Here is a 12126-nt window from a genome sequence, read left to right as displayed (position 1 = left end):
AGTTCAAAGTGATGCAGCTTTTCTCTCTCTCTCTCTCTCTCTCTCTCTCTCTAGTAGACTAGGCCTACTCATGTACATGTTTCATGATAATGTATTAGATTTGTTGGCCTTGCACAAAACGGACAGAATGTTGCCTCATTTTTGGATGATATAGAGAAGTCATAGTCAACTTTTCTTGAAACTCGCAGGTCTATTTTGCAGGTCTACTACTGTAGATCTCTTCAAATATCGACTGTCACCCATCTTTCGCCTCAGGTTTCATTTGAAACCAGTAGCCTTCTAGGCCAGGCTAGTAAAGGCCACCCTCTAACCGCTTTGAACTCAGTGACTGTTGTGTGAGCATTTCCATGGTAATAAGGAGAGCATGTAAAGGTTCAGAATGAAGAAATTCTATTTTGTCAGGGCTCAAAATATTGAACAGTTATAATTTCAACTTGAAAAGGCTATGACTGATAAAACCCTGTTTTCGTTCTGTATAATGTCCACAAAATTAGGGTGCTAATACCACTGGTTTACGAATACAAATGTCCATTGAATTCCAACAAGGTCCTATTGATTTCCATGTTAGAAAAAATGGTTGGATTGAATGGCATTCTGTCTGTACAAAAACGAGAAAGGAGAAAACTCCCTCGTTATGTCCAGGCGAGGGCGCTAGAGCTCCTTATCCACTTCACACAGCCTGAGAACTGAAGAAAGTTTTTTAAAGACACACACGTGACGCCAGTTGTAATATTTGGTACATGTTTTTTCCGTATAGAGAAGGCTAGATATCGGCCAACAATTTGATCTTGAGTCCAACAATAACCAAAAAGGTCTAGTCCTTTTTTTTTTTTTGGGAGACGTCTTCCATTTTTGTATATGAATGTGGCGGATGCTGTCCATTGTCACTTGCCAGAACAGTGCAATCACACACTGCAGACACAATTCACTATTCACATGCTGCATGGATAAGATTGTCGGCCACTTCAAGCCTGTGTGTGTGTGTGTGTGTGTGTGTGTGTGTGTGTGTGTGTGTGTGTGTGTGTTTGTAGGCGAATGTGTGTGTAAGTGCCAGCGTGTATGTGTAGATGTACTGTGCACATATGTGTGTGTGTGTGTGTGTGTGTGTGTGTGTGTGTGTGTGTGTGTGTGAGGTACTTGTGCAATTTTTGGGGATGTGAATATGAGTATATCTGTGTGTCAAATAATATACTGACATTTAGGATGGCAATGCTATCCTGATGTTTTGCCTGTGCATGTGTCCTGTATTAGCGTGCATTGTTTTGTATACTATAGACATGAGATTAAGCACTTGTGTATGCATGCACATTTTATATACTGACTAATTGTGTTACTGGATATACTCTGTGTGTGTGTGTGTGTGTGTGTGTGTGTGTGTGTGTGTGTGTGTGTGTGTGTGTGTGTGTCTGTGTCTCTGTGTGTGTGTGTGTGTCTGTGTCTGTGTGTCCGTGTCTGTGTGAGTGCGTGTGTGTGTGTGTGTCTGTGTCTCTGTGTGTGTGTGTGTGTCTGTGTCTGTGTGTCCGTGTCTGTGTCTGTGTGTGTGCGCGTGTGTGCGTGCGTGTGTGTGTGCGTGTGTGTGTGCAGATGGCTTTGTAACATAGCACCTGATCTTTGTAAGTCATTCACAGAGGTGAGCAAACATCACAGCCCTCGGAGCAACCATAGTCAGCATGTAAATAACACACATTTTCATTGCTTCTGTTTAAGTTGAAAACAAAGAAAGAAGGAAAGAAAGAAAATAACATATTTACAGACATCTGCCACATTTACTAACGTCTCAAACGCCTTCGTCCAACAACATTTTTGACTTTGTAAAGAGAATAAAATAATAAATATATTGGGAACATCATATTAATCAAAGCACAGATTAATAGAAAGCAATAATTGTGATAAGGGACTTTGCTTCAAAGGTAAAATAGCTGTAAATCTGACCAAATTAACTCTACCACAAACTTTTTAAAGACACAATATAAGGTTAAACTGTGAAGTTAAACTTCAAGTTGCATTCATACGCAATACAATTCGTTCCATCTTAAATATATAGCCTGTTTTAATTCATACATATAAAAGTTAGCTGAAAATACTTTCATTTTATTAAATCTAGATGGAGGCAGAATCTGTTCAAAGGTTGCTTAAAAAGGTAGAGAGCAGAAAGCTCTCCAAAGGCAATCTCCTTTAACCATAGATGTTGAACATTAATTTTCACTTAACATCAACCACAGCAACCCAGGCCCAGTCTGTTATGACCCAGTATACTGTACCACCACAGCAAAATATTGGACTGGGACTACCTGGTAAGGGTAAAAGGTGATATACCAAAATGTTGGGACTAGTTAGAGGTTAGATACTATGCTGATTCTGTGACTAAAAAAAAAAACATTTTGAAGGTAAGGATGTTAAAGTGGCTATTTTGTCTTGGGGTACTAAGAATGCCTTATATAGATGTTGAATATTAGTGGGGTTTTTTTGCATGGCATTGGGGGAAAGTGTGAGGGGTATGGATAGGTCTGCTATATTGTTGTATAAATTAAAGTTGTAGATAAATCCTGGATATTGATCCAGTTGTTGTTTGTGTGTGTATGTGTGTGTATGTGTGTGTGTGTGTGTGTGGGGGGGGGGGTAGTGTAGATTGTCGATGGCTGTGTTTGGATTGGAAGGGGGGTTGTGCAGGTTCAACTATTCTGTGCCAAACTCCAGTGTAAATTCTACGTCTGTACGGAGAGGAACATTTTTGCGCGGCGGCCTGGAGAGTGAGCGGCCATCTTGAGGTGGGCACCTTCAAGTGTCCAGCAGCTGCTTGAGCGCGCGCTCGATGTTCATGCGGTGGCCAACGCGCGTCACCCCCAGCTCGGCCAGGTCGTCCTTGGTGAGCGCGGGCAGGTGCGCGCCCTCGATCTCGTGCTCCAGGAAGCGCTGGCGGTGCTCACCGAGGCCGACGCTCTCCAGCCAGTCGCCCACGTCGTACTTGTTCCAGAGCGCCAGCGGGCGCTGGCGGAAGGGCCGCAGCGCCATGAGCGGCCCGCCCAGCACGGGCGACGGGCACGGCGAGGCGCAGGGCGACGGCGAGGGCGAGCGGCTGCGGGCGCGAGCGCTGGCGCTCCGCATGACGAAGCGCACCTCCTTGGGCTCCGTGGGCAGACTGAGGCTGGACGACTTGAGGATGGTGTGGTGGTGGTGGTGGTGGTGCGGCAGGTGGGGGCTGCTGCTGCTGCCGCCGCCGCCTCCGCCGCTGCCGAAGGTGCTGCGCACGGGGCCCAGCGGCGAGTCGCCGCCGCGGTCGGGCGTAGCGCCGGGGCTGGGCGTGCGGCGCGTCACCGGGTAACGGGTGCCTGGGCGGATGGTGAAGGTGGTGCCGTAACTGCGCTGGGAGATGGTGTGCAGCTCGCCCAGGCTGCTGAACAACCTGAAGAAGAGGAGAGATTAGGCTGTAGAGGGATTATGACCAGACTCAAGGCAACAGGGGCAATTAAAGGCGCAGTCCTTGATTCTGGCATAAGGTTGATCATATTCCAAAAGCATTGTGTTGACTGGCTGGAGACCTGTGCAGATCGTAATAAAGCACTGCTCCTTTAAGACGCGACGGGCAGAGGGAGACAGAAGGAAAACTAGGAGAGTGAGTGTAAGTGGTGATACATTATGCACTAGGTTACAACCTATGTGTTAATATGTGGATTTCATACGAATATCTAATATCATATGAAATATATAGGTTGGTGTACACTAAAAATTATGAGCAAATTCTACATTTCCCAGTCGAGTCATTTTCTTAAAAAATCACTGTATGTGAATGTGTAGTGACAAGTTAATGTGTAATATCATTGTTATAACTTAACTCAAAGCAACAACATTTGTCAGGGTCTTTTTGAGAATGCTGATCATGTGGCTGTGTCCATGTGAATTAGCTTAAGGGAGAAAAAGAATACGAAACAAGGAGGGGGCAATGGAGACCACAAGTACAGGGCGTCTAAAAATAATTGTACCTCTGATCTTTACATTGAAATTGTTTCTAAAATAAGAAACGTTAGCTTGAATCCAGAGTACTGTGTGTCTACATGTGTTGTTGATGTTGTTGAATGTGTGTGTGTGTGTGTGTGTGCGTATGTAGTGTGCATGATTTCATTTCTACAACCGACTGAGAATACGGAGGACTTAGTTTACGTTGCACAATGAGAAGATGCAAAGCGAGCAGGGTATTTAAAGACGCTCCACGTCTTCACATAGCCCCATTAACATACTGCAGTGGCATACTTAAAACCCTGTAAAGCTTTTCAGAGAAAAGACGGCAGATGACACACACACACACACACACACACACACACACACACACACACACATACACCCCAAAGGCAGCTTTGCCTGCTTACAGAGACAAACCAACGGCAGCGTTTACACACGCATGGACATATTACAGGGGGTCCTCTTAAGGCAACCGGTTTACAGAAGCCGATTGAAAAGCATTTTTGAAAGTCTTCAGACATTCAGACTCTGATTTGCTGCCATAGTTGGTGTTTGTAAGTCAGACATTACCAGGTGTTGGGGTGTTTTAGAGGTGAGACATTGGCTTGTTTTTTTCATGCAGATGTCAGTGAGGGAGAGTGAAATTGTGAAATTGCTTAAGAGTCACAGAGAAGGAACAGGTTAATGCCCACTCTTGGTGTTTTGGTTATGTTTACTCATGCTTGGTAAATAAGCTTAGTGGTTATTATTGGCATTTTTTGTTTTAGTGGTTTTAGGACCTAAGCTGGATAAAGAACCTGGAGTTTACCCACAGCTAAAAACCTACGATTTACTCTCTCCGCCCTCCTCCTCACATCTGCAAGAAGACAGAGAGGGACAAAGAAAACCACACGTTAACCAGAAGACGTGCAGCTCTGAGGAGAACTCAGGAACGCTACAACAAAATTGGTGTGTTAGCCTTGGACGTGTGTGTATGAGGGTTCGTTATCCACCCATGGTATCATTTTGTCAGGTGGCAATGTATGAGGCGTGTGCTTTTTTTTAAAAAAAAACTATGCAGTGTGTTTAAGAGCAGGAGTGTGCTTTTTTAAAAAACAAACAAAAAAAAAAACAATGCAGTGTGTTTTAACAGCAGGCGTGGTTTTTTTAGCGATAGCTGTTTTCGTCGTCGCTCACCTCGCCCCTCCGACGGGCGACCTCCTGCCAGGGTCGAGCGCGGCCCCGACGATGGGCTCCTCCCCGAGCGAGTGCGAGTCCTTGCTCAGGAGCTCGGCGCCCATGGCCGCCGGCCGGCCCTCGTTCGCTCCCCCCGCGCCTCCTCCTCCACCCGCGCCACCTCCTGCCCCTCCTCCTCCTCCTCCCCTCTCCTGCTGCTCGGCGGAAGATCCGAGGCCGCGCGGCTCCACCTCCCCCCAGAGCTTGGAGCGGCGCTGGAAGAGGTACCGGGGCCGGCCGGGGGTGCCCGTGCCGCCCTGCACCTGGGGCAGCAGCTCGCTGTCGGACGACTGCTTGAGCAGCGGGTCGCGCATGAGAGCGGCCGGGCGCCCGCGGCCCACCACGCACTTGGGCTTGGCGTGCGCCGAGTCGGCGCTCTCCGACGACAGCGTGGACATGCTGGAGACCGTCGACACCGTGCTGGTCGTCTCCAGGTGCGGGTCCTCCACGCCCGAGTCCGTGGCCACCGAGTCGCACTTGCCCCCCGAGGCGGACGCGGAAGAGGTCGAGGTGCCGCTAGCGGCGGCGGCGGCGGATGCCGGTACGGGCCGCGGGCCGGAAGCGCTGACGAGCGCCAGCGTGGCCTTGATGGGCGCCTCTTTGGCCAGCAGGCCGTTGGCGAAGGGCTCGGGCGGCGGCACCAGGCCGATCTTGCGCAGCTCCTCGCGCGTCTCCTCGTCGCTGGACGACAGCAGCGCCGGCGGGAGCGTGACCGTGTACGGCTCGGCCTCCTCCTCCGAGCTCATGGTCATGCTGCGGCCGGACAGGATGGCCAGCGGCGGCGCCGGCGAGGGCACGCGGGGGACCGCGGTCGAGGTCGGGCTGTGCTCGGTGTCCGTCAGGCTGGACGGGGCCGGCGTGGTCTCCGGGCTCCTTCCTGACGCGGGGCTGCCGCCGCTGCCGACGACGACGACCATCTCGCTGGGCGGCGGCGTCTCGATGATGCTGATCGGCTCGTCCCTCCAGGACGGCGGCGGCGTGGCCTCGACCGCCGTCGGCGTGGTCGCCCCTCCCTCCGTCTCGGGACGCTCCGAGCCCCGGCCCTGGCTGGGCGTCGGCGACGGGGACGGCGTGGTGGGCGTGGTCCGGCCGCTCAGCGCGCGCTCCCTCGCGGCCAGCGCCAACGCCAGCGGCGACGACGGGTCCAGCGGCCGGCCGGTCAGCGGGTGGATGAAGGTGGACCCCCCCGGCGGGGGCCCCGGCGAGAGCATCGGAGCGGGCGGCGGCAGCTCGGCCAGCTCGTCCATGGAGTGCGACTGCGACAGCAGCACCGTCTGCGGCTCGGTGGCGCCCCCTTCCACCGACAGGAAGACGCTGGGCCGGCGCCGGGCCCCGGGCGGCGTGATGCGGGCGCGCTCCGACAGCACCTGCTGCTGGAACTGCTCGGCCCGGCTGCTGTGCGGGATGCGCGGCAGCGTCCCGACGGGAGACGGCTCGCGGATCAGCGGGACGATCCCTCCTCCGACGCCGGCCTCCTCCACCTGGCCCTGCTTGACCAGCGGGCTCTTGCGGCGCTGCGGCTTGGCCGGCGTGTACAGGGTGCTCAGGCGGCCCACGTTGGCGTAGGGGTTCTCCACGCCGGACGTCCGCCGCCTGCCGCGCTCCTGCAGCGGCTGCCCGGAGTGACCCGAGGTGGGCGTCGCCGGACGCGAGATGGCGGTGGGCTCCACGGGCAGGTGCGCCGTGTCCTGCAGGATGATCATCGAACGCGCTTTCCGCTGCCGCTCCGTCGTCACGGGCCCGTGCAGCTTGGGCTCCGCGCCCGGGCGGAAGCTCGAGCGCGACTGATTGGACGCCCGCGACGGAGGGGGCGGGGGGAGGAAGGCCGGAGGCGGACCGGAGTCCATGTAGTAGGAAGTCGGGGGCGGAGGGGGCGCCGTCTGAGGCGGGGGCGGAATGTGGTGGAAGCTGTCCGTCATGGAAGAGCTCCGTGGAAACCGGTGTTCTCCAATCAGAGCGGAGATTCGGTCGTCCTCGGGGGCACCTGTGTGAAACATCTCTGCATGTAACACGCATGTCACAGCATTGAGATTCATGACAGTCATTACTCTGGAGATACATCACAATGATCACAGATCTCTGGATGGAGACTCATGGCATGTATGATTAAAGAGGACATAGAATGGATGAATCGAGTATTGCACTGTGTTCTCTGATGTTAAAATAGTATTCAACTTTGATTTATGAAAAATAAACTACAAGCCCAATTAAAACCTTGTATTTAGGCTGGGTATTGAAATGGTCCTTTTGACTAAATGGCACCCTCTTTGGCAACTCCAATTGAACTTCAATGGCTTTGCGATATTTGACATCACAAGTGGGCTTTGTAGTAATTCGCCCATTTTTTAGTGGCTATTTCTAAGTTCAAGATTTTCATATGCAAGAGGGCACAACCATGCCTCACGTTCATGATAGCTCTTTGGTTATGCACAACCTCTCCTAATTCATCAAAACCAACACAAAAATGGTTTCCATTCTATGTCACCTTTAAGGAGATTTACCTTATGAGTATTACAGTTACAATCATCCCAATTATTTATTGACCTATATGGGTATAGCCTTCTATCACAAAATGTATCAGCCCATACTTGCAGTGATCAGTGAGCTAGCCAGTGCATGTCAGTTGGTAATATTGATATTTGGCAGCATGGGACATAATTCACAAACTCACTCTAAGTGGGTTACAACTGACAGGTCTATCAAGGAGAAAATCCAAACCGCTGGCACTACTCTGCTCAGCTGTAATAGGCAGCCTTGCTGTGTGGCACAGGCTCTGATTTCTGTAGCCGCCAGTGTTAAGAGCTGTCACCTCAAGAGATGTTTGACTCTCCTCGGTGAGAAATGCGATTTGTGGGTTCAAATAAGGAATTCATGAGTGTGTGTGTGTGAGTGAGTGTGTTTACCGAAGGATTTTGTTCTGGACATTCCTCTCGGCAGCTGCATGTGACTCTTATCCAATCCCAGCTGCATCCCAGAAGATGGAGACATTCCTTGCCTCTCCAGGAGATTCTATTCAAACAGCACAAGGGACAGAACATACATGCAATATTCAGTAAGCCCTCCTTCACAGAACTCCTTCTGTGTGTGTGTGTGTGTGTGTGTGTGTGTGTGGAGGGGGGGGGGGTATGGGTGTGTGTGTGTGTGTGTGTGTGTGTATGCGTGTGTGTGTGTGTGTGTGTGTGTGTGTGTGTGAGAGAGAGAGAGAGAGAGAGAGAGAGAGCATATGCCTGAGTGATTATGATTGCACTAGTTTCCCTTTGAGTACAAAAACTCCAACACTTTGCTTGAATGTGTGTGTGTGTGTGTGTGTGTGTGTGTGTGTGTGTGCATATCTGTGCGTATCTGTGTGTGTCAGTGTGTGACAGTGTGTGTGCATATCTATGCACTGTGCGTATGCATGTGTGTGTGTGTGTGTCGTGTATGTGCATGTAGTGGTGTGTGTGTGTGTGTGTGTGTGTGTGTGTGTGTGTGTGTGTGTCTTACACTAATCTCTGCCTGTGTGATTCTCCGGCTGATTGGTCTCTGCTTGACGGTGGCAGCGCGAGAGTCCGCCTCCGTGGGGCGTGGCCTCATCACCACCACCGGCTCCTTACTGCTGCTCAGCATCTCATCCAGCTTCTCTGCAGGAACAACACGCATATTTAGCACACTCCCTCACACACACACTTAACACACACACACTCTCACACACAATTAACACACTCTCTCTCACACACACACTTAGCACTCTCTCTCACACACACTTAACACACACACTCTCACACACACAATTAACACACTCTCTCACACACACACACTTAGCACTCTCTCACACACACACAGTTAACACACACACACCCTCTCTCTCTCACTCTCTCTCTCTCTCTCTCTCTCTCTCTCTCTCTCACACACACACACTCATTTAACACTCTCACAAATTGGCTTGACTTGACACATTCACAGGCATACACTTAACTCTCGTTCTCTTTCTCTCTCTTTCACTCACTCTCTAACACACACGCATACACACACACACACAAAACATCAATACACACATTAAACAGCCATAAACACACATTTCTATCAAACACATACACTTAACAGACGGAAATACACACAGGTGACAATCCATCAAACACTGACACACACACACTCACAATACTCATACCAGACATGCTGATACCAGGCAGTCGTTCCATAAGCATATCAAACCTGTGGATATTTCTATCTGTATGTGTCACACTTCTTCTAGTGAATATCACACGTTAACCATTGGGGTGATTACTGACACACACATAGACATAGAGAAACACTGAACATTACATCACACCATTCTTGGACATGCTCATAGAAGCTCCAAAAGCATATAGGACAAATTCAGCTCTTCTCACCGCATACTCTGTTTGAATGTACACAACTGTGTCAACTCATATTAGTGCAAATTCAATAATGACAGTCCACAGTCCACACCTAAAGTTCAATGCAACGTTATCATTCACCAAACAAACAGACATTCATATCCAAATATTCAGAACAGCCCTTACAGACGATAATCAGAACACAAAAACGCAATGTGACGTTCACTTTAAAACAAAGCTCCACATAAATGCTGAATTACATCTTAAACAACAAACACAGAAATGATACACAAAATGCACAATGACACTGCCACACATAAAACAACTGCACCACATTGACATAATAAGCACAAAATCACTTCACATACACATACAGTACACATACATATTCAATACCACACAAGGCTTTTAACCATAAGGATAAGTCATCCACCACTACAAACCAACATCCACCGACCCAAACCAAATTATATGTTCAAAGTCACTAGGCACTCCAGAGACTGGGGTGATATGATACAATGATGTCATCCGTCCCATGATGATGATGTCATTAGCACTCACCCCCTCTTCGCCTCCGCATGGATGCTTGTGGGTGAGAACCAGGGACAAATCTGTCTGAATATGCTCATAGTAATGTATGCGAGGCTGTGCGTATGTTTGTGTGTGTGTGTGTGTGTGTGTGTGTGTGTGTGTGTGTGTGTGTGCGTGTATGAGTGCGTGTGTGCGTGTGTGAGTGTGTGTGCGTGTATGAGTGTGTGTGTGCGTGTATGAGTGTGTGTGTGCATGTGTATGTGTGTGTGTGTGTGTATGAGTGTGTGTGTGTGTGTGTGTGTGTGTGTGTGTGTGTGTGTGTGTGTGTGCGCATGTTTGCATGTGTGTGTGTGGGCAGATAGGCCTGTGTGGGAGAGAGTGTGGGCGTGTGCTGTGGGCATGACATAACAGTGACAGTGACAATGTGACAGAGGGGATGTGTCATCAGAAACAGTGGCGTCCTCTCTCTCTCCCCAGCTCCTCCAGATCGGCGGTCATGTCCTTGGAACCCAGGGTCATGTGTGTGTGTGTGTGTGTGTGTGTGTGTCTCTGTGTCTCTGTGTCTCTGTGTGTGTGTGCAGTTGTGTGATTGTGTGTGTGTTTGGATGTACAGTATGATGCTCTAGGACCATAAACTCTCTGTCACAGAGAAAAAAACAAGGACACTCGAAACAACGAGCTATTACCGTATATACCCGAATATAAGACGACCCTGTATATAAGACGACCCCCCATTTTCCAGACTTATTTATTTTATTCTTTATTCTAGTGATAATTCATTGGAAGAAAACATTTGAACACCATTCATTAAATATTTGGATTAATTTATCCATGAGTGGGCATTTTTTAGTCATTATTTTGGTGCTCGCAACGTTATATTCCGTGACTCCAAATTCTTTGCCAGCTTTCAGCACCATCAAGTTAATTCATAACACTGTCACTAATATTAAGCCTATTGTATTAGCACCCTCTACTGTTTCCCCCGCTTTCTCCCTTTCTCCCGTGATTTTGTCTAGACTATATGGCGAATATAAGACGACCCCCCCGTTTTTCAGCCTATTTTTAGGACAAAAACCTAGTCTTATATTCAGGTATATACGGTAGTACTATTCTGTAGCTGCTGTCAAGGAAAAAGACACTGTCTGGAGAAGACACCTACTGTACAACCTTAATATATATTTCATAACTGCACAATGAGAGTATTGTCTTTTGTACCAGAACAAGCTTTTTACTAGTATTTGGACACTGTGTTGGTGTTTTAATCTGTATTTGTCAGTCAAGAAAAATAATTGAAATGTGTGTGTTTGTGTGTGTGAGAGAGATAGAGAGTAAGAGAGAGAGAGAGAGAAAGTGTGTGTGTGTGTGTGTGTGTGTGTCTTTCTTACCCAGCTCCTCCAGTTCGGCCGTCATGCTCTTGGAACGCAGAGTCAGGCTTGTGCTGGGGTCTCTCTTTGGGGGAGGTGGGGCTGGGAGTGAAGGGGGGGGGGGGGGGGGTACAGATCAATTAAACACACACGTAAATGGACATTTACACCTTTGCATTCCCCTTATATTCAAACAACAATACGTTTTAAAGACTTCAACATAGCAATTCAATCAAGGACATTTTCAACAAAATCTGCTAATGTAGATAGATGTATCAGGCCGGTGATATCAGAATATCAGTGCCTTATCTCTTATCTCTAATTGAGACCTGGCTAGCTCTGAGCTGAGCCGCAGTAGCACTCTCGCGGAACTGGGCTCCCATAGTGTTATGGTCATATTGGCGTGATAATGATATAATCATAGGTGGCGCATCAATGTTTTGTTTGTTCGGCACTCCAACAAACACACACACACACACACACACACACACATGCTCACGCACACACAGCTCCTGCACATTCTCAAAGACTACTTATTGTGGCTTGCACCAAACACGCACACACAAACAAACAAACACAAACAACAGGTTATATACAACTACAAACAACTCGCCCACACACACACACACACACACACACACACACACACACACCTTTTTTGCGGACTACATCTCCAGTATCTGGTTTGCGAGACACAGACACAACTTTCATGACCAGCCTGC

At 49.1% G+C, this 12126-nt stretch overlaps 1 protein-coding gene across 1 annotated transcript in view; it reads right to left on the bottom strand.

Moving 5' to 3' along the window:
* Positions 1-1518: 1518 nt before the first annotated feature.
* Positions 1519-12126, bottom strand: part of shank3b (SH3 and multiple ankyrin repeat domains 3b) — a 29792-nt gene continuing 19184 nt past the window's right edge. The window contains exons 17-24 of the mRNA XM_062518086.1: positions 12058-12126; positions 11426-11506; positions 10071-10094; positions 8656-8792; positions 8076-8181; positions 5134-7171; positions 4784-4813; positions 1519-3403 (exon numbers count right to left, since the gene is read on the bottom strand). The exon at positions 12058-12126 is cut by the window's right edge and continues 67 nt beyond it. Of these exons, the coding sequence (XP_062374070.1) occupies positions 2779-3403; positions 4784-4813; positions 5134-7171; positions 8076-8181; positions 8656-8792; positions 10071-10094; positions 11426-11506; positions 12058-12126 (3110 nt within the window). The 3' untranslated portion in view covers positions 1519-2778. The remainder of the gene's footprint in view (positions 3404-4783; positions 4814-5133; positions 7172-8075; positions 8182-8655; positions 8793-10070; positions 10095-11425; positions 11507-12057) is intronic.

Source organism: Sardina pilchardus, chromosome 17 (genome assembly GCF_963854185.1).
Source record: "Sardina pilchardus chromosome 17, fSarPil1.1, whole genome shotgun sequence".
NCBI lineage: Eukaryota > Metazoa > Chordata > Actinopteri > Clupeiformes > Clupeidae > Sardina > Sardina pilchardus.
This window is presented reverse-complemented; position numbering and strand designations above follow the sequence as displayed.